This window comes from Buteo buteo, chromosome 10 (genome assembly GCF_964188355.1).
Source record: "Buteo buteo chromosome 10, bButBut1.hap1.1, whole genome shotgun sequence".
Lineage (NCBI taxonomy): Eukaryota > Metazoa > Chordata > Aves > Accipitriformes > Accipitridae > Buteo > Buteo buteo.
In genome coordinates this window covers 7,162,672-7,183,484 of record NC_134180.1, presented here as the reverse complement: position 1 = coordinate 7,183,484, position 20,813 = coordinate 7,162,672, and the positions used below count along the sequence as shown (strand labels likewise).

The 20,813-nt window shown below is 45.4% G+C and overlaps 1 protein-coding gene across 7 annotated transcripts in view; it reads left to right on the top strand.

Moving 5' to 3' along the window:
- Positions 1 to 360: 360 nt before the first annotated feature.
- The window catches only part of MTA1 (metastasis associated 1), an 86,635-nt gene continuing 66,182 nt past the window's right edge, over positions 361 to 20,813 (top strand). Inside the window, exons 1-3 of one of the 7 annotated variants that reach the window (XM_075038388.1) lie at positions 14,665 to 16,230; positions 16,822 to 16,864; positions 19,927 to 19,994. Coding sequence is in view for 5 of the 7 variants with exons in the window: in XM_075038387.1 (XP_074894488.1) it covers positions 16,762 to 16,864; positions 19,927 to 19,994 (171 nt within the window). In the remaining 2 variants the exon portion in view is untranslated. Of the gene's footprint in view, positions 567 to 14,646; positions 16,865 to 16,956; positions 18,548 to 19,926; positions 19,995 to 20,813 lie in introns of those variants that run through there. The other 6 variants (XM_075038386.1, XR_012651967.1, XM_075038387.1 and 3 more) reach the window with 6 other exon arrangements.

The following is a 20,813-nucleotide window of genomic DNA, read 5'->3' as shown; positions in this document are numbered from 1 at the left end:
TGCGTGCGTCGGGCTGTACGTGAGCACAGGCCCTGTGTGTCTGTGTGCGTGTGTGTGGAGGGCTGAGCCTGCGTGGCGACGGGCGAGCTGTGCGAGGGAAGGCTGTGTGAGGACAGGCGGGGCGGTGTGTGCGTGTGCCTGTCTGTGTGTGTGTGTGAGAGGAGAGGCGCTGCCCGCCGGCAGGCCCGCTCCCCTCCTTCCCTCCCTCCCCTCCCGCCGGGCGCAGGCCGCGGAGCGCCGCCCTCACACGCTGCGGGCTGGGCGGCGGGGCCGGCTCCTTCCCCCTCCCTCCCGCTGCCGCCGCCGCCGCCGGGCCCCTCTCCGCCCGGGCCCGCCGCCCCCGGCCCGCCGCCGCCCCGCCCTCCGCCTGCCTTTCTCCCTCCCTCCCTGTCGGCCGGGCGGCAGCCGGCGCGGCCCCTTTAATTCCCCCCGCTCCCCTCCCCCGCCCGGCCGCTCCAGCCTCCATTTTCCAGCGGATCCGGCACCTGGAGGCGGCGGCGGGAGCGGCCCGCGCCCCGCACCCGGCCCCGTCCCGGGCATGGCCGCCAACATGTACCGGGTCGGAGGTAAGCGCCCCCCCCCCCCCCCCCCCCGGGGGGGGGGGCCCGGCCCCGCCGCGGCCCTGGCCCGGCCCGGCTCCGCCGCGCCTCCCTCCCCTCGCTCCCTCCCGCGTGCGAGCGGCGCCTCGGGGGCCCGGCGGGCCGCGGCGGCGGGGCAGGCCCGGGGCGGGGCGGCGGCCCGGCGGGGCGGGGGGCCGGGGTTCGGACAGCGCCGGGGGCGGGATGGGGGCCGGGGCGGCGGGGGGGCAGCCCGGGAAGGGAGGCTGGCGGGGCCGGGGGGGGGGCAGCCCGGGAAGGGAGGCTGGCGGGGCCGGGGGGGGGGGGCGGGTGAGGCGTGTGGGGAGGGAGCGGGGCAGGGGCCCGGTGAGCCGGGGGGGGGTGAGGGGAGGCCTGGTGTCGGGTTAAACGGGGTGAAGGGCTGCCGCGGGGGAGCCCTTCTGCGGGCTGTGGGGCGAGACGGGGGTGGTCCGCTTGGGGGTTACCTGAGCCGGGGATGTGGGGGGTAAGGGGGGCGGAGAACAGCCTTACGGGGCCGTGTGGGGGTCGAGGGTGCAGGGAGATGGGGCTGGGGGTGCTCGGGGGGGGGGGGCTTGGGGAGCAGGGGGCAGGGGTAGGGTGAGGTGGGTTAGCGGGGCTGGGGCAGCGCCAGGAAGGCGAGAACGGAGAGGCCGTGGGGACGAGGCAGCGTCGGGACGGGCCCCGGGATGGGGCCTGGGGTGGAGTGGCTGCCTAGGTGGGGGTCATGCGAGGTTGTAGGGGTGGGGACCGAGAAGGAGTCGCTGAGATAAGGAGCACAAAGATGGGCAGAGGCTGCTGGCGGAGCGGGGGACTGGCGCGAGGCACGTCCTGCAGATCTTGGCCTCCCCTTCCACTCTTGCTGTTTCCTTGTATGCTTTGCCATTAGTCTTCTATTCAGGGTTGCGCTCCTGTCTGATTGTCCTTTGTTTTGACTCGCATGAAGAGAAAGGAGAGGCAACAGGGTTTGGGACTGCATTTTATGGAATATAAACTGAGGGTGGTCTGGCATGAATTTGTGCTCGGCCATTTTCCTTCATAAAAGCTGTTCTGTGGAGCTTCCTTCTCCCCAGGACTATAGGATGTGCGGGAAGATGTTTTTGGGGGGTTCCCTCCTTTTCTCAATGCCCCTTTTCTTGCAGAGTTCTGTAAAACCGGAGTAAAGTAAACAAGGGAAAAAATATAGCAAAGGTGGCCAAGCCATCCTGTTTGGCTGCTCTCCATCAACAACTACTTTCTGTTCTTTCCGCTTTTCTGGCCTACCCTTACTTTGTGCGCTGAAAAATGTCACTTCTTTTGTCACGTTCGTACTTTTTTAAAATTCTGGTTGCACTTGGTTTCATGGAGGGATAAGGTGTGCCTCTTGGCTGCCCCAGCTTTGTTTCTTGCGTTGCTACGAGCTGATGGTGAGCGTGTAGTTATGTTGGCTTGGAGATGTTGAAAGTAGAAAGATGAAGGGCAAGATGAGTTGTGGAAATTTACAGCTCGGTTCCTGGTGTGTCTTGTAAAGGGAATTGTTTCCTGGAAATTATTGTTTGGCATTTAGTGTCACAGACACCAGTCTTGTGTGGAATGTCGTCTCTAGTGTTTTGTATGGCAAAATCTGTACTGTGTACCCTATGGGTGGTGGGAAGGGACCTCTGAAGATCTCTAGGCTGATCTCCTGCTAGAAGCTGTCCTGGTAGAGCAGGGTGCTCCGGGCTGTGTCCAGCCTGGTTGTGAGTATCTCTGAGGATGGCTATGCCACCCTTACTTTGGGCCCTGTCCAGTGTTTGACCATACTCATGGCAAGTATTTGTTTCTGTGTGCCTGGTTGGATTTTCTCATGTTCCAGCTGGTGTCCCTTGTCCCTCATCCTATCCCTGTGCATCTCTGAGAAGAGCCTGGCCCCGTCTGCTCTACACCTCCTACTCAGTACTTGTAGGCAGCAGTAAGGTTTCCCCTGAGCCTTCTCCTTCCTGGGCTGACCTAACTCCTCTCTCTCTGCCTTTTTTTGTACATCCCATCTCCAACACTGACTGCTTCGGTGGTCTCTGGTGGACTTCTTCCTGTATGTCACCACCCTTGTGCTGGGGAGCCTAAATTGGACCCAGCTCTCCAAATGGTCTTACGAATGCAGGATCCATCCCCTTGCCTTGTTGGCTGCACTCCTAATAACATGGCAATGCTGGCCACCCTTGCTGCAAGGGTACGCTGCTGGCTCCTGGGCAATTTCTTATTTTACCAGGTGCCTTCCTACAGAGATGCTTTGCTGACAGGCTGCACTACTGCAGGGAGTTATCCCACCCCGGATGGGGGGCTTTGCTCTAGCCGTAGTTGAACTTCCAGAGGTTTTTGTCAACCCATTTTCCAGCTTGTTGAAGTCTCTCTGAAGAGCAGGCCTGCGTTCCAGCATGTGGTATGCTTTTCCCAAGTCCCCAAACTTTTAGAGAGTGTTCACTAGTTTCTGTCCAGGTCATTAAAAGACTTAGAAGTAGGGCTGTCCCCAGTGTTGATCCTGAAGGGACGCCATTAGTAGCCAGCAGCCAGGTGAAGGTTGTAACTGCTGGTCACAATCCTTTGAGCCTGGCGTGCCAGACGGTTTTCCTCCCACTTTCACTGTCCAGTTATCCAGACCACACCTCAGCACTTTGGTTTGTAGGATGCCGTGGGAGACTTAGCATGCATGGCCTTTGACACGAAGTCAAGGTGTCCAACATCCTCTGCTCTCCCCTCAGCTATGGAGCCAGTCTTTTCGTCCAGAAGGGGAGTCAGGTTAGTCAGACATGATTTGCCTTTGGTATATCCATTTTGGCTGGTCTCTTGTCACCTTCTTGTCTTTCCTGTACTTGGAAACGGTGTCTAGCGTTTGCTTCTTAACCTTTCTGGGCAGAGGGCAAGGCAGCTGGCTGATAGCCAGGGTTACAGTGCTCCATTATTGTACATATGGATGAGGTCTTGATTTGACATATTACCAAGATCAACATATGGATGGATGCAGCTGTTTCTGTATGAGCGCTCTGTTCAGCCTGAGCTGGAGGAGTTTGTGTTATTGAATTGTTTCTGACCTCTGGTGCTGGTATCTTCCACTAATGGTTTTGTGCACTGAAGTTGTGTGTGAACTCCAGGGCAGGATTAAATCCTGAATGGGATTTGTGCATAGTCATTTCATACACTTCCCACTAGAAGACAAACATTCAGCAGATAATCTGTTATTATTCTTGTGGCTACTGAAATGTGTCGTATGAACTCCAGATCTAACAGCTGCCAAAAGCAGCTTGCTTGTTATAGATCAATAATGCTCCTAGAAGCATACGTTGACTCAGAAAGGATGGTCGTCGCGTTTGGCCTAATCATGAAACACTGTGAAATTTTGTTTTCAGAAACCAGTAAGTGGATTGCACTTCTCTGATAAAGGCTGTTTTTAAATGTGTAGTTGAGAGCTGTTCCAGAGGACATGAGGTGTCTTGCTCTCTTCTAATGTTGATGTGCAGTAGTTCCTGGAGAGAGAAGCTGAGGAGCCTGCACTGTGGCGGCCAAAGGTGGCATGCAAGTCATCTTCTCAGTGTTTTGTAACAGAGTGAGCATGCTGGGGGGGGTTAGGATCTGCCACTTGAATGGTTGTAAGACACTGTGTGTAAGTTGACTGGTGGCATTGAGTTGTTTAGAGAAAGTAACTGCTTCTCTTGGTTCCTGCCAAGTTTCTACTGGTGCATTTCTGATGGGGATGGGGTTGGTTTCCAATACAAATGGGACTCCCATAAGCTAGCACGGTTCACAGGGAACATGAAACTTTTTAAAAGTGTAGAGAAGATGCCAGGGTATCAAATTCCAAAATGAAATATAGGATCTTACTTATTGTCCAGAAGGAAATTCTGGAATCGCCTGTCTCCAGTGTAGCAGAAGTGAAGATTTTCTTAACAGCTGCCGTACAGCCATGAAATAAATGGCAGCATGATGAGAGTGGGCTGTTTTTGCTTGGAAGGAGTCATGGTGGGCTGGCCTGCCGCTTCATGGAGCGGACTGGCAGTCTGCACGATCACAGACCGTATGGGAATGTTGGATAAACACCAGATCTGAGAAGCTTGGGATCTCTGAGCTGGAATTTGGGGCCTCTGATGAAAAAATGCATGTGGGAGAGAGATGTTCATTGTTCTAGCTAGTGCCAGGCTCCGCTTTCAGGAGAGTGCTGTGTCAGCTGCCTGGAAGAGAACAGGTCATCTCGGTATCAAGAGACTTTCCAAAAGCTATTCTGTCTCCACCTTCTCTGGGAGAGTTTAACTGTAGTATGGCAAGTATTTCTTCAATGGTGGGAATTGACTTGAGCCCCACTGCAGGTTTATGCCCCTAAGGCATTCCCTTGATGCAGTGAAACAATGATTTTTGCATTTCCATCTTGCACCGATTTGAGGAACTTAAATTTTTCCACCTTCCCTCCCCCTCACCCTTTGTTTTTTCCTGGATTATTTTTAATCTGCATCAGCTACCCGATCTGGTTCTGTGGGACTGTGTGAACAGCTGAATGGGCTCAGTGGGAGGGCTGGGAACAAGGGGATGAGGAAAGAAAGGAGAGGAAGGATGGAGGAAGAACTACTGAAGCCAACACTTTTGCTGAGACAAATGTCAGTTTATGCTTTTAGGTGAAAAGCTTTTTTATATGTTCTTGACTTTTAAGAGTTACCCTCTTGTTTGGAGAGTACTATGCTACAAAATTATTACTGCTTTTGAGTCTGTGGTACGTTTAAGGTGTGTTTAAATGGCATTGGAAGGTATGATCCCAGGTCAGTGAAGCACATACGTGCTAGCCATATCTGGCACGATTAAAGTAAGTGTAGTTATGACCCTGCAGCACCTGGCATGGGTGCCTAAGATTTCCAGCAGCTTTATACCAGAGTGCTGGAGACTGAAGCTCCACAACTTACTTGGCGGTGTTATTCTCGCTCACTAGATTAGACTTGGTATTGGTGTGCCTGTCTGTGCTGCAGTCATACTTCTCATTTCAGTGTAGCCATCCCCAAAGTTTTTAAGAATGGCAGTATGACATCATCTCTCTGTTATTACAGGGTGTTATTAATGTGTGGCTGGGGACCATGGTTTGACCTGCCCCCCATCCCGTTACATACCCTGGTTTGGCATCCAGACTCTCCTGGCAGCATATGACTCTTGACATCCATACTGCTGCCAGAGACCTGTGAGCAGATGGGTGCCTTGGTCCTCTTGACATCGCAATGATGTCAATAATAATTTTCTGTGCTTCTCCTGGTAAAGAACTGAGGTACAGAGTTATTGAGAAAGCTTGCATAGGAGTATGTTGTTGAGTCCAGATCTGGAGCAGGTAATTCAGATAATTTAAGTACAGGGGCATGTGTAAACTCTCTCCTGTCCCCCTTGCTTTGTTATCAGTGTGTACGTATTTTGGATTGCAGGAGGGTTTACTGTGGGTTATTTTTGGTTTGGTTGTGTTTGTTGGCTTTTTGGTTTGGGTTTTGGTTTTTTTCTTTATTAACTTTCAGCTGAAGTGGAGTATTTGAAGGTAACCTGAGCCGAGAGTGGGTTTAGTGGAGAGAGGCATTAAATAACCAGTAAAGATAATAAAAATGAGAGTGTATTCTTGCAACTTACTAATAGGTTTCTGCGGTCATTGGCCCTAATAAATATAGGACGGCTTCTAGCTTATCACCTTTCAGCAACAGCCAGGCAGTGGGTTTCTTCATCCTTTCATTGTTTCTACTTACAGTTTATCTTCTTGTGTTTTACAGTCTTCCTTTCCTTCCCTTCTCCATCTCCCCCATATCGGACTGCTTCAGCATTCATTAGCCTTTAATTGGGAAACGTTGCATGGTGGGGAGCATGTTGTCAGCCAGCTTAGGTGTGTTTGGGGGCTAGACCTGTAACGATGGTGTCAGTACACGCTCCGTGGATTTGTGATAGCTGTAAAGCTGTTTGCAGCTGGCAAAACGGAGCGAAAGCACTAAGCTCGCTTCTTGCCAAAGAGGGGGAAATCTGGCTTCCCCCCCCACCTTGTCCCCAGCAGGCTGGTGCACACCTACTGCCTCTTCTCATTTTTCTTGGCCACCTCTTTGGCCAGACTGGTGTCGCCGGCCCTTTAGAAAGTCAGCACAGCGACAGAAACGGTTTTCTGCTGGGTTAGTGACTTAAAGGAGTTCCTGGGCTGGTGCGTGGGAGGCTGTGCCAGGGCAGCTGGGTGGGCTGGGGTGGGGGGACACCGCCTGCCTGCAGCGGGGGCTGGCGGTGGTTTGGTGGGCAGCCGAGCCACACGCACCTCGGCAGTGCCTGCGTGCTCTTTTACTCCTTGGCGACCCTCGGAGCCCGTCGGTCTTGTTGGTGTGTTTTGCCTTTCTGTGGTGGTGAATAAAAGACACTCGATAAGAAATTGTGGAAAAGGGACTTTTAAACTCTTTAAGCATCTCCTTTTGTTTAACTAGTTGGATTTTGGGTGAATGTAAGAGATTTTCCTTTCGCTTGCGTCTAGTTGTTGTTTTTCAAGTGACTTTTGATGTTTCAACATCTTAACCTTAAATAAATAAAGAGTACTTGATCTGTCCCCAGTAGGATGAGAAGAGAGTAAGATGGTTGCTCCTATTGTTTTAACTTTGATTTATAGACTACTCCTGAGCAGTTTGGGGTCACTTGAAAGCATGGGTATGAGCTGTTGGAGGTCACCTCCTCCTAGTTCTGCACATCTTCTGGCAACAAGTGAACTGTTAAGGCAGTGTTGCTTCTGCACCAAGTAACAAGCTTTTACACTGTATCTCACTGTTTTGTAAGATCATAATTTTTAAAATCCCCAAATAGGTAACTGACCAAGCCCTTCAGCTGCTTTGCCTGACTTTCCCATGAGGTTTAGATAACTGGAACTGTCGGGAAAGATGCTCTTGTAAGATATTACGGTTCTAGGTCTTCAGTGTCTCGGATCTCACTGCCATAGATGTAATATACAAAGAGACCCTGCTTCAAAGTGTTGTTTAAAGTCTGTTATGATTCCTCCTCTCCTTTTTACTTGTAAAACCAAATTTGGTCTGTTGGACTGTCTGTTGTTAACAAGAACTAATGAGTTTCTCCTGTAATTATTTAATGCGTAAGAAAGCATTTCAGTAGGGAAAGACATTGAGGATTTTTTCATGTTAAAAAAGACACAACCTTCTTTTAAAAGGAACTTTGTGATGCCCCAAGGGCCAATTCAAAGAGGGTTGAACCCTGGTGCTTAGATGAATAATTTAATTTATTCTCCATTGTAGATGGCAAGTTTCTTATCCCTTGACATGGGATACAGCTGGAGGTTAATACATTGTGAGGTCCTCAGAGTTGGTGCTGGATATTAAAGCATAACAAAATTTAAGCTTTAAGTATATTGGCAACCTTTTTATGTTCATGTACTTCACAAATTTCCTTTAAATATACAGTAAAGCCTAAGATCAATTTAAGGAAGAAGGTGTTCTTTTTGGAAGCTTCAGGAAATGCCTTGTCTTCTCCCCCATGCTGCTCCTGCACTTCTTGCACACCAGTCTTTTTTTGAAGATTCTTAGTGGACTAAACACTATTTGACGCCTCAAAAGGCAGGGAAACAATTATTATCTTAGCCTGTAAAGACAATAGCCTGCGTACTTCGGATTTACTTGTTTGCTTCACAAAAAAAGCTTGAAATTTCGGCCTGACCTTGGTGAAAAACGTTTGTGTTTACTTACAGGCTCTGACGGTTGGATGAGACCTCGGCCTGACTGAACAGAGGAGTCCCCTCAAGCAAACCTCCTGATCTGTATCTTGGGTGATCAATTTACTGGCAGTGTGGGGACTTGTCCTCTATGTACATCTCCGTTGCCCGTGGGATGTGAGCATGAGTAGTGCATCTTGTGAGAAACATGAAGACTTCCTCTTTTTTTTTTTTTTTTTTATCCCCTTAAGCTGTAAGGGAAGGCTTAAGTCTTGAAGAATGAGGTTTTCTTCATGGTCTTGTGCAGAATTAAACATCCGTTTGTATTTGGTATGTCACTCCTAACTAAACCTCAGTTTCTGCTTGCTGAAGTAAGTGAGGAGACAGATGAATCACCTTCAGGAGAGGGACCTGTGAAGTACTGGTGAAGCTTTCAGGCTGTGTAGCCCAGCCCAGAAGGAACCATGCACAGCCATCTCTTATTCCAGCTCTTTGGCTGGATCATCTTTAGGAAGGAAGAGTGTTGCTGAGATAATTTTTACTTGACATGGATCAATGAAGTAAAGTGAAGAAGTTAGTTGGCAGCTTTGAAGTGAGTTTGCAAGCGAAAGAAAAAATTTAGGCTTCTTCAGTCTTTTACACGTGTGTTACTCGCAAGCTGTTTAGTCTTTGTGCCGCCTGGGATTTCACAGCTCTGGTTCTGTGCATTGCCAGATCACCAATCGTGAACTGTGTCAGATGTGGCCCACGGTAATGTTTCTGTTAAATTGCACATGATGTGCTCTGGTTAATTTGGGGACTTTATGCTTTTATGCAAGATGTAGGAGGACAGACGATACTTGATCAAGCATAAAGTTAGTGCGGTGTGAGCAGATGATTCCTGATTTAGCACAGAGCTTGTCCTTACAGAGTTAAGTTGTCAACATCTGAGCAAATTTGAACCAGCCATGTGAGACAGTTTCAGTGGATGTTTCTTTTGGTAGCCGTGTCAATTTAAGCAATGCCTGCTCTCAGACACTTGTTACTGTCCTCACTTTGCTTCCTTAGCTGGGCTTACACAGCTCCTGTGCAACGAAGCAGATCAGGGAATTGGTTTGGTTGGAAGACAGTTTTTTGACCCGGGTGAGTTCCTAATCAGGTTTACCATGTGCGTGCTTGCCTCCTGCCATCCAAGGAGAAGTTGTCACAACTTGAGGGGGTGGTATGAGAGGGCAGGGGATGAATCAGCTTCACTGGCAATCTTGTTTGAAGAAACATCTGCAAAACTATGGCAGGAGTTTATGTTTCATCCTTGCTTTACGTTGTGAAGCCATGATCTTTTTGTTCTGGCACTGAAATCTCTACTCCTGGAGTTAATACACTGTCATACTGTGGCCTAAGTAGTTAATTCACGTTGACTAACTGAAGTTGAACATTGGTCTTAAACGAACAGACGAACAAACCCAAACAAAAAACCCACAACTTTTGTTGTTGTTGTTTTGTTTGTTTCTTGAGGGTGATACCAAACTTGTTGTCTGAGTACTTCAGAGGTTCTCGTTTTTGCAACTCTTGAGATACTTCCAGGGAACGTGAAGCTGATTTCTTGTCAGCTTCTATGCTGCCTAAATATCTTTTGGAAAATAATGTTTTTCTTATCTGTCCTTAGCAATGAGAATTGCAATGGAACAGGCTGTTCTCTTGGCTGCTAGAGAAGAAAATTGTTAGGGTGCAGTTTGAGGATACTCTTCTCCCATGCTCCCCCCCTCTCCAAAATACTCCCCCATGATTTAAGGAGTTCTCTTCTTACTAGTTTCTCCATCTGCTCAAGTGTTTCTCTGGCTTTTCTGTAAATTAGATCATCCTGGTCTTCCCTTGCAAACCCACCTTTGGGGAATGTTTTTTCTTTTTTTAAGCCTGGACTATTTCCATGAGCTGGTTCATGGTATTGCCCCACAAAGAGTTGTACTGGTGCGGCTGAAATTACGTAGGCTCACCACTTTGCTACTGCAGAAGATGTTTGTATAGCTACATCCTTGGGAACTGAAGTGGCAGAAGAGGTGATACAGAACAGGCTTTGTGTCCAGAGGACTTCGAATCATGCTTAGATATCTCATATAAAGCAGAGAATAAAAAAGTGGTTCTCCAGGAATATTTAGTGTATGCTTGTCCTGCAGGAAGCTGGAGGGAGTTGACTTAGTGAACCTAAAGGGTCAGTGTCGCATGCAAAGGTGTCTCCATTGTAGCTGGGATATTGGGAGTGGATAAATTGAAATGGGTTTCCTTCTACTGCCATATAATTGATTTCTAGCAGCAGAATTGCTTCTTTATCCTCAGGGTAGTTCTTTGGAAGCTTAATTTTATTTCCAGGATTCTCACAAATTCTCTTTTCAAGTCTTGTTTGTACACCGTCTCCCTACCTTACCTTTAAGCCGGCATCCCTATTAGCAGTTACTTCAGTGTGGCATAGTTGTTATCAGAAGAGTGTCCTATGAAGTACAGCTGATACCCATAACCTCTTTTTCACAAGTACCCACAGAATGCTGTCCTTCGTTTTTTTCCACAGATCTTCTGCAGTTGAAAACAGCCAAGAGTGCTGTGAGGAACAGAAATAAGGATGTTGACTTTATCTAAAATTCGTGTGCTTTCTGCCATGAGGTGGTTCTTCCCCTTCTTCTGCTCCCACACCTTTGTAATTTTGTGCTTTTACTGGGAAAGGTACCATACGTATGAACTCTTGTGCCTTGTCCAGAGCTGAGATCTTGAGTCTCCGGATTGTTGCTGCTAGGCAGAATACCTGCCTTCTTCACTGGCAGAGAGGATAAACGTTTGGCAACACACTTGGTCATAGTGAATCAGATCAAAAGTTAATTGAGCCCAGGACCTGCCTTGAACAGCACTGACAATAGAGGTGTTGGAAGGTGTGTAAGAAAGTGTGCAAGCACTTTTGATAATTCCCCCAAACACTGCAGAATCTCCAGTGACTTGCTTTAAAACCTAGTCTGTTAATTGTTTCTGAAATGGGAACTGTTTCATATCTCTAATTGTCTCTCTTACCTTTCTCACTTTCTCTTGTAGCTTTAGTATCTATGTTTTTAAGAAAGGGAACAGTGATCAGAACTTAATTATCTTTGAGACTTCTGTCCCTCTGTGAAATGTTTTAAATCAAACAAAGGGTTCAGGAGTTAGCAGGGAAGAACTAATGCATGGATAATGGAGTTGCATAAACCTTGTTTCACTACGAATGAGGCAAAAAAATTATACGAGGTAGCTGGACAGGAATTTTTCTTCCCCCCCCTTTGACATGGCAGAAAACAAAGAACAGAAGACCTTTGGGAAGTTCCAAATCCCTTAATGTTTCAGAGTTTAAACTGGATCAAGCAACCGTCAGTTTGTCCAAGCAAGTTGCATGTCATTAACTTAGATGGGTCTTTTGCTGCAAAAAGGTAGAAAATATTTCTTAGCTTGAATAGAGTTCTGTGGCAGATATTTGAGGTTTTGTTAGTAATCCTTACAGGTCCTTCAAAGGTTTGGTTTGGGGTTTATTTGTTTGGGTTTTTTTTCTCCTATATCTTACTACATGAGAATAGCTTGTATTGATAAAAGTTTGAATCAGCTTTTTTATAGGTCTGTGCGTAATCCATAGTCCTGTTATATGAACCTTGCTATGAATTGCTTCTACTTCAGGGTTACAGTTTGGAGAATATTGAACCTGGATTTTTGGAGGCAAGTCAGAAAAACTAATATGTAGGTTTCATCTCAAAACAGCCAAGTTATTTTGGCTGTCCCTTTCTAGATACAAGTTCTGTGCATTTGGAAGAAAATGTAACATGAACATTTTGTTTACCATATGAATATATAGATAATCCTTGTTTCTTGAGAGTTTTACAGTTTGGGAATTTTTAAGGGGAGGAGATAAAAGCCTATTCCTGCTTCTTCATGTTCATGACTTTGATCACATTCTCCAGGGCAGCCCACCTTTAGAAATAACAGTTTAGCCATTAGAAAAAGAGATCAATTAACAAACTCAAGAAAATCAACTACCTGTTTCTTACAAGCATGCTGACTCTTAGTTAAAGTATAATATTAAAGTATGATAAAACAAGGTATTGATATTTGCACTGATTATCAGTTTCTACCAATTTTTGTACAGACGTGTGTTTTATGGGGACTTGGCAAAAAGTACATGGGTTTCTCACTTGTGTATTTGTGAATTTTCCATGTTTTTTTCCTTCTCACTGCTGGGGGCTGGAGTGGCATCTTGTTCTGTGTTTTATTATTGAAAATAAGAGTAGAAGCTGGTATGAAACTGAGAACATGGACTTCTGCCATGCTTTTTGAATACGTGAGGCTGAACTTCCTTTAGTACAAAGCAATCTTGAGTGGTGCTTCTGCATGTGTATGTGTGTAGATGCATGCTTGGAATTTGATTGTGGTTACAGAGGCTTTAGTTTATTAAATGAAACTGAGTTCTCCTTTCCTTGCATGTATCTGGACTCTTCACTTCACAGCTCCAGGGTTTTTTCAAGTCATGTTGTTTTTCTTGGAGAAGGGGTGGAAAGGGGAACTGAACATACTGCATATCCTTGTATACATACATCTATAAATGCTTTTTTTTTTTTTTTTTTTTTTTAGAGGTTTTACAGTATATTATATGAGCTGATAGAATCTGGAGAGGCTGTATGCTTGCTCACCACTAAAGTGCTTGGCACATGGGTGTTATGATGATGTATTTGGTTTCTAATATATACGATGTTGTCTTCCCAATGCAACCCTGTAGGCTCAGAATTGTACAGGAACCTCTGTTACACTGTCTGCACGCCCTGCAGGAGGGTAGAAGCAGCTTTCCATTGTAAGGGCTGGTCTCACAAGAGAAACAAACATTTTACATAATTACAAAACAGCATTGTAAATTAAGATTTTCTATACATATAATTTCAGTGTGTAATTAACTAGACATAACTGCTATTTTGGAGGGAGTGTGCTCATATAACTCCCTGCGTAGGCCAACTCTCAACATCTACTCAACGTGAAAAACTATGGGAGTTAGCAGAGGAGTCATGCTGTAGAAACTCCGAAGTGAAGACTATTAACTGCCAGGCTGAAGTAGGAAATCGTAAAGGGAAGGGTAGGGCTGCAATAGTTCCTTTAGGAGTGTTTTCTGGCTCCAGTCTGAGAAGCTGCAAGTACCTCAGGAGAATTTGGCTGTGGATCACTTTGCTTGTGTATAGAGCCATCCCACCCTCGCTGAATGGAGTTTGCGACGTCTGTAGACCTGATGGTGACCTAAAACATTTGACCCACTGCCAGAGCCTGCTGGGTCTTGTGACTGGTAGCTCTTTAGGATGGCAGCCTTCCTTGCTGAAGGAAGCCTTGTCTGTTTTTACCTGACTTGGGACTGTTTTCACTGTGCGGTTAGAGACAGGGTAGTCACTGTTCTGGATGGACGTGCACGCACCGAGTTGGGCTGTCGTTGCAAATTTATATCTAGGAAGTTTACTGCAGGCTTTGGGCTTAAGGAAGTGGTGCAGTGGTGTGTTAATCTTGATCCGTTGGTGAAAACCAAGCTTTCTGCTTTAGCAGTGAGAACTTGTTGCTTAGGTAATTTTTCCCTGTTTTGTTGTGGCTGAGTCTTTTTATTGAGACTGGGCGGCTAATCTCAGGGACATGGTGTGTGAGCAGTGGATTCTTCTCATGAGCATGGTCCCTTTTGAGATGTGTGTCTTGGTTAAAGATTTCAGTCAAGGGTTATTTGTTTTGATCTCTATCCTCATGAGCCTTTTGACTTGGTCACTTTGCTCAGAAGAGCAAAGTTAGCTTGGTAACTGGGGTACCTCAACCTATCCGTACTAAATTTAGTGATGATTTGCTGTTAGCTGTATGAGAGTGGAGATTTCTGCAGGAGATGGTGCTTGCTTTTGTCATGTCCCTCACTAAATGACTACAGGTATTTCAGATGCTTTTGTGCTTGGATTGTTGTTCCATTTCCACTCCTTTTTTTAAGTTGAGTGGCAGTAGTGGTGTTGCTCATAGTACATCAAGCTGAGAATGAGGCAGCACGTATCCTGTGCATGCAGTAGCCACAAATACTGCTGTCCAGTAAATGTGAATTGAACTTGTGCTGACAGTATATCTTTAATACCTTAATTGATCCATGAAAGAGATTAATTATAAAGACCTAGTTCATGTATACTGCTAGGTAATTGGACCTCATAATTCTTTTAGCAACAGAAACAACTGTTTCAGTTTTGCATTTCTGGTAATGAAAATATTGTGCTGGTAAGGCTTTCTCTGTTGAAACTCTTACCTGTTCTGTAACTAAACATTTCATCAGGTAACAGCTGCTGTGAGTGTTGCTGTTTTTTGAGCAGCCAGAAGGCAATGGGACTGGGGCTCTGCCAGGTGAGATTGCTTGACTTGTATGTAGGCTGACCTCTAGCCTCTCCAGCCTCTCTTTCGTGAGAATGTAGACCAGGAGGGATTGTGTTATCCAAAATGTAAAGTGATTGACAGTTTCAGGACCAAGCTGCTGAATAATTTGAAAACTAAAGCCTACTGAAAGACACTGGCCCAAAGTTGAATTTGAAACCCAGAATATGAGAAGGCATATATTTCCCATAAAAGAAGTCATAAAGTAAGCAGGTCATCATAAGTTTATGCACTCTCTTGATGCTCATCTTTAATTCAGGGCAGCAGCTTTGTGGATTGGGCAGGGGAGATATTTGCAACTGTGAAGTTACTTCTTTATCACATGTCTGGAAATGCATATTGTACCAAACAGCGGTAGCGAGTGTGGGAAGAGGAAGGCTTCAGCCTCCCTCGTGTCCTGGGTACATCTGTAGGCTAATGCAGTATGCAGTGTGTTAAGACTTTCTGGAGGTGTGGTAGGGAGTAGTATTCAGCGAGGTCAGTCCTCAGAAAGCACTTGTAGCTTGAAAGCAAATGTAAGTTGGGAAGGATAAAAATACTTTGGGGCATTTTTGCAACTTGATCACCTAAAAGCCCATAAGGTTATTAGGTAGCTCAGACATGTCTAATCTTATAAATATATGACCTCTAGACAGTGTGTGTTCTTTCTTTTGTGGTACCCCCTCCTGATTTTCTTTTCCATGGACCAGTGTGGACTTAATCAACAGCTGACATGAAGAGGGCAAAGGGGGAAGCTATTTTTGCAATAATGTCTTTAAAGCATGTGAGAGCAAAAAGAAAGTCTGTTACGTTTATTGCTAATTGAGAACAATTATTTTATGGTCTTTGTGGAAAACTTCCATCTTCTGTGGTCTGTAGGCTGTCATTCTAGTTTTAGCTGCTGTGCTGTTGCAAGTATGCTTGTGTCTGTGTGTTCTAGCAGTTCAGTACCTGTGTAATACAGCATTGCTTTCTAGTAAGTTGTGCGTATTCTCAACTTCAGAAAAAAATGTTATGGGATATAAAAGCTTTTTGGGTAGAAGTATGCAGGTACTTCTATAACAGTATGGGCAAGAGGAAGAAATACATCTTGAGTTTGAGTCAGAAGGTGGTTAGATGTGTGATGGTCCTTACTGTCTTGTGGTATTGCCACACTCCCTAGTCATTCATTGTTTTAGCCTGATCACGGATAATTCCGTAATGTGCATGAGTGATGCTGTTAATTACGATCGTGATGTGGCTGCATGGCTGATTAATTCAGGGATTGTGAGTTTAAGCTGCAAGCTGTTGTGAAGGTATGGGATCGAGTCTCCAGCCTTTGTTCAGGCGGTTGGGTGGTAAGGGGTGAGCTTCGTGTGTTTTATGGTGGTTGCTGTTTGTAAGGAGACATGCTGTGCTTGTGGGATGCAGAGCGGATAGGCCAGTCCTCTTCAGTCGTGTAAGCAGAAAAACCAATAAATGAGCAAGGATAGACAGTTGTGTTTGAAGGGTCTGACTTGTTGTTTTGCTTGCTGTCAGGCTCTACTTTTCTGTCCCTAGACCTTGTTTTTTGTTTTAGTGGACTCTTTCCTTCCTGTTCTGCGGTAGGAGCTGAGATGCATATCTTCCTGTCGTTTAGAGGTTTGTTAATTTTGTCTCTTTCCCCATCTTCTCTTTCAGCCCAGGGCACAGAGACTCTGCTAGTTGTGCACATCCAGGATGTCTCCCATCAACAACTGGATTGTTGGGAGCCTATAGAGGGTTTCTGTTATCAGATGTGTGTGTATGTGTGCAGTTGTAGCTACTCTCCTGAAAGCAAACTGGGAACAGTATTAGTTGGGTAGGCAGTATGAGAAGGATGCACTTCCACAGCGTGGGAGGAAGCTGGAGATGAAGGGGAATTGCTCCTCAAGGGGAAGGGAGGTGTTTTGGAGTGTAGGGGTCAATGGAACGTGGTGCTTTACCTCCTTTAAACCTGGTGTGCAGGAAACCAGCCTTCATGGGTTTTGTTGCTCGTGGAACAATTTTAGAGCGGTCTCACGTGCTAAAGCATCAGTTTGGAGAGTGGTTTGTTGAACTTAAGATTTCCTTATTGTACATGTGCAACAGTAACTCGAGCATTTTTCTGTGCAGGATAGCATTTTAATTTTAGTTAAAGTATTTAAAATCTCTATGAAAAATGCAAATTACTCCCTTCAGATCTGCTCACATTCTGTTTTATGTGATTTGCAGTGTGCTCTGCATTGCTTGCAGAGAGGAAGAAACCCTTTTCCAGGTAATTTGAGTAATGGGAAATAGGTCTCCATTAGTTGCATAGCTACTGGTGAAATGCTTAACATAGTTGTGGGATTAGTCTAAAACATGGATGAGATGTACTGGGCTGTGCATTTGTGATGTGATGAAGTCATCAAGCCTCTGGTCTAAGTATGCATCTCTACGCCGTGTCATGTGTCAGCTCTTGAAGCATCCCATCGGACAGCTTCGGTTCTGCCATTCTGCCAGCTGTGTGCAGTTGGCTGTTTTGTGTGAGGTTCATTTGCAGAGTGTGGGTTTGGGGATGTTTCTGCTGCTTAATAAAACAACGTTTTGGGGGTTTTATTATTCAAGACTGTTGGTTACCATTGTGAGCTGTTCTTTGGTAAACCATTCATCTGTGATATACTTTCTTTAAATCCATGCCAGATTTTACAGTCGATAAACTGTAGTTAAATGAAAAATTGAGTTAATGTTCACTTGAGGTAGAAAATGTGTCTGTGAGAATATTTGCCCATATGTGCACACAAAAAAGCTGTTAGAACAAAGATGTGAACTATGAACATTTGTAACGGTCACCTGAAACCCATGGAATTAAAGACAAGGTTATATTTTCAAGACAGAGATTGACATTTCCTTTAGTTTTCATTTTTAATCTTCAGTCACAGTATTCATAAATGTAGATTTTTTGCATCAGCCTCAGCCAGAGTACCTGGAGTGAGGGGTAGCTGGTTGTCTTGGGAGTAATGAGAGGGGTGGAGGGAAAGAACTCGTCCTTTCTTCGGGTGGTGGAGCCTTGATGTGAGAGGTGGCTGGTGAGCTTGGAGCCACCTGGAAGCTTCCATGTCCTCCACTACATCAGCCTTGTAGAGCACGGGTGGTTCTACTGAGGGAGAAAAGATTTCTCTTTATTCTGCTGATCTGTAAATTGCTTAATGCCTGTCATTGTTATTTCAGTCAGCAGTTGTTATTGCTGAAGCTGCCAAATATCTGTTTGGTTTTGTGACTTCTGGTAGAGTTGGTCATAGTAATGTTGAGCCTGTTGTTTTCAGTTTGGTGTGCTGCACAGAGCAGGTGCTTGGGAGTGGAAATTTAGGATCTGGTTACTTGGGTGTTTTAACCATTTCTGGGAACTTTGTTCTTCTACAAACGAGATGTCCAATCCGAATTCCTTAGATGAGATCATTCTCCAGTCTAAAGCCTGCAGGGAAGTGACATTTAAGAGGAACTGACTCTTGCAGTTGGGAAGAAAGTTTTGGAGTCGCTCAGATGCATGTTTAGTGTGTGTGAAGATAGCTGACGATCAGTCTGAGAGGTCTGGAGCACAGAATGCACAAAAATATGAAAAACTGAGTGTAGTATTTCTATGCTTTGTTAGCCCTGGTTTCACTATGTCTGATTAGGTGACCCAGGATGCGCACTGTCTGAGTATTGGCGGTGCAGCCTCGTCGCTCATCACTTCAGGACCGTGTTGGGACATCATTGTCAAGGTGTCTATGCAACTCGCGGCATATGACACATTTTTTGGAAAGACAAGAGCCTGGAAACCATTTTTTTTAAAAATTGTCACTCTTGGGATTGTAACCCCTGAGATTCCTGACTTGTGACTGCTCTCCTGAGACGGCCCAGCCCTGTTGAAGGGACATGAGGGCACCTGAGTGGCTTGGCCTGTTAACGGCCGGGAGACCTGCGGATACCGTGAGCTGTAAGCAGTAGTGGGAAAATAATCGGTGTCTGGAGCTTGAGTAGAGTGTTACAAGGGAAATTTGGAAGGGCTGCTGTAGGACGTGGTGGGTAAAAGCTCTGGTGTCTCCCTGGCCACCCTGGAGAGAAGAGGGGAATCGTTAACTTAAGGTGCAGCTTTTCAGGAGCAGAGGCCCTGGGGGGTGTCTGTCTGTCTTTCCTCTGGGCTGGGGAGGAGGTGACAGCACCTCCGATACCGACCGCCCTTTAAGCAAGCTTCTCTGGGAGATTGAGGCTAACAGCTTCAGTCCTTGTCTCTATTTACAAAAAGCTAGCACCACTAAACACCTATTCAGCCTTGGAGCATCATGCTGATGTGTTCATGGCAGACGATTACCTGAGTCGTGCCCAGGGGCGATGGGTGTTTTGCTCCAAACACAAATAAGCTGGGAAATCTGGAGGGAAATCGTCTTAAATTTAGTGGATAGTCTTGGAGGGAATCGTTGTTAGATCTTCATGCAAGGTCAGCACCCGAGGGTGGGTGGCTGGGGCGGGGAGGTGAATTTAGCCCTCTTTTTGCCTCACTTAAGGCTTGGAGTTTGGCTTCTGGGCTGTTGGGAGATGAAGGTCAAGTCCATTCAGGACTCTTGAGCTTCTGTTTCCTTACCTGTAAAAGGGAGTGTTTAAGCTTGGAGCTCAGTAATACCAAATAATTTATATGGCACTCCTTGATGCCTCTCTTGAGTTTTTTTGAAGGCACTACCTTGGGTAAAGAACTAATTTTCTGCCTGTAACTTAAGATGTTTGTCGTGTTTGAAAATATGAGTATTACTGACCTGTTTGGCTTACTATATGGAGTTTTGTTGAGGGTATTCTAGGATAATATAGGCATAAAAGACCAGGAAGTAGAGAAAAAGATAAGAGAGAAAGAATGAAACTATTTGTATTTTAAGTAAATGGGTAGTACGCGTAAGCTGAGCTGGATGGGAAGAGGAAAGATTGCATATTGCTGGTGAGAAGTGGCTGGATTTTGATAAGAGGAAGCAACTAAAGGCAACAGTGTGATCAAAGTGGAAATAACCTGATCAGAGAGAGAAGGAAGCTCATATGCTTTGCTTTCCAGGCTGACAGTAGGGCTCCTTTTTTTTTTTCTTTTTTTTCTTTTTTTTTTTTTTTTCTGAAAGTGAGTTGATTGCCTTCAGATTGCACTAATATATGTTCGTTATACTGGCATGGATTTTGTATTTCCTTGCTTAAAATCCTGGATTTAGTAGGAACATTTGAAATACTGCTTGTGCCAAGAAATGAATTTGGTATGGTGTCTCTGACAGGTATACATGTGAGGTTTTGATTCGATTTTTAGCAGTTCATATTTTAAGGAGTCTTTTTTCTTTTTGTCAGATTATGTCTACTTCGAAAATTCTTCAAGTAACCCATATTTGATACGAAGAATAGAAGAGCTCAATAAGGTAAACAATTTTTTCCATCAAGTCTTTGAAGTTAATTGAATTTATGATCTGTTTGATTTGATTAAAATCAAAACAATTCTTTAGCAGTTCTCTGGTAATTAGAAGCTTAAAAATACTTTTGTTCAGATGATTTTCTGGAATGCTTTGAGACCTGCTAGATTGTTCTCCTTTGGTATGAAAGGACTGAGTGTCAAGGTAGGTCATTCTCAAGGTGATTATGCCCACCTGTAGGGCAGGAGATTTCTGCAGTTCTTCAATTCCGTGCCAGGATCATGCGATATGAAGACAATATAACAGTTCCCCTAGAGGATGGAGAGCTTTGTAATTTGATCTTTCTGGGGGAGACTCTTGCTCAACAGGAAGGTTTGGAGCTGTTATCTGCTTCCTCAGACTCTGTCTTTGCCCGTTGTCCTTTTGGCCAGTGTATTACTTCATCTGCCAAATTTCCCTTTCATTGGATCTAAAAGGGAAGCATGATAGCTTGTATGTGGGAAGCCAGCTGATGTCCTCAATGCTGAAATTTTGCCTAGTTGAGGAGGGAAGACTGTTCTGAAGCCATTAGCTGTGTCCTAAACATGTCACTTTCTCAGGTTTAATACCAGTGTGTCCATTGCACCCCATACAGAAGGAATGTAACATTGCTGGTTTGGTTTTGAATTTAAATTGACTGACTAAAATTAGGTCTTCTTCTTCAGCCACCAGTGATGGGAAAACATATCTTTCTAAGACAATTACTTGGAAAAGAAAATTTATCAATATAATGACAAATAAAGAATCTGAAGGCTAGGACATCCTTGTAACCCCCTTCTTTTTAGTGGA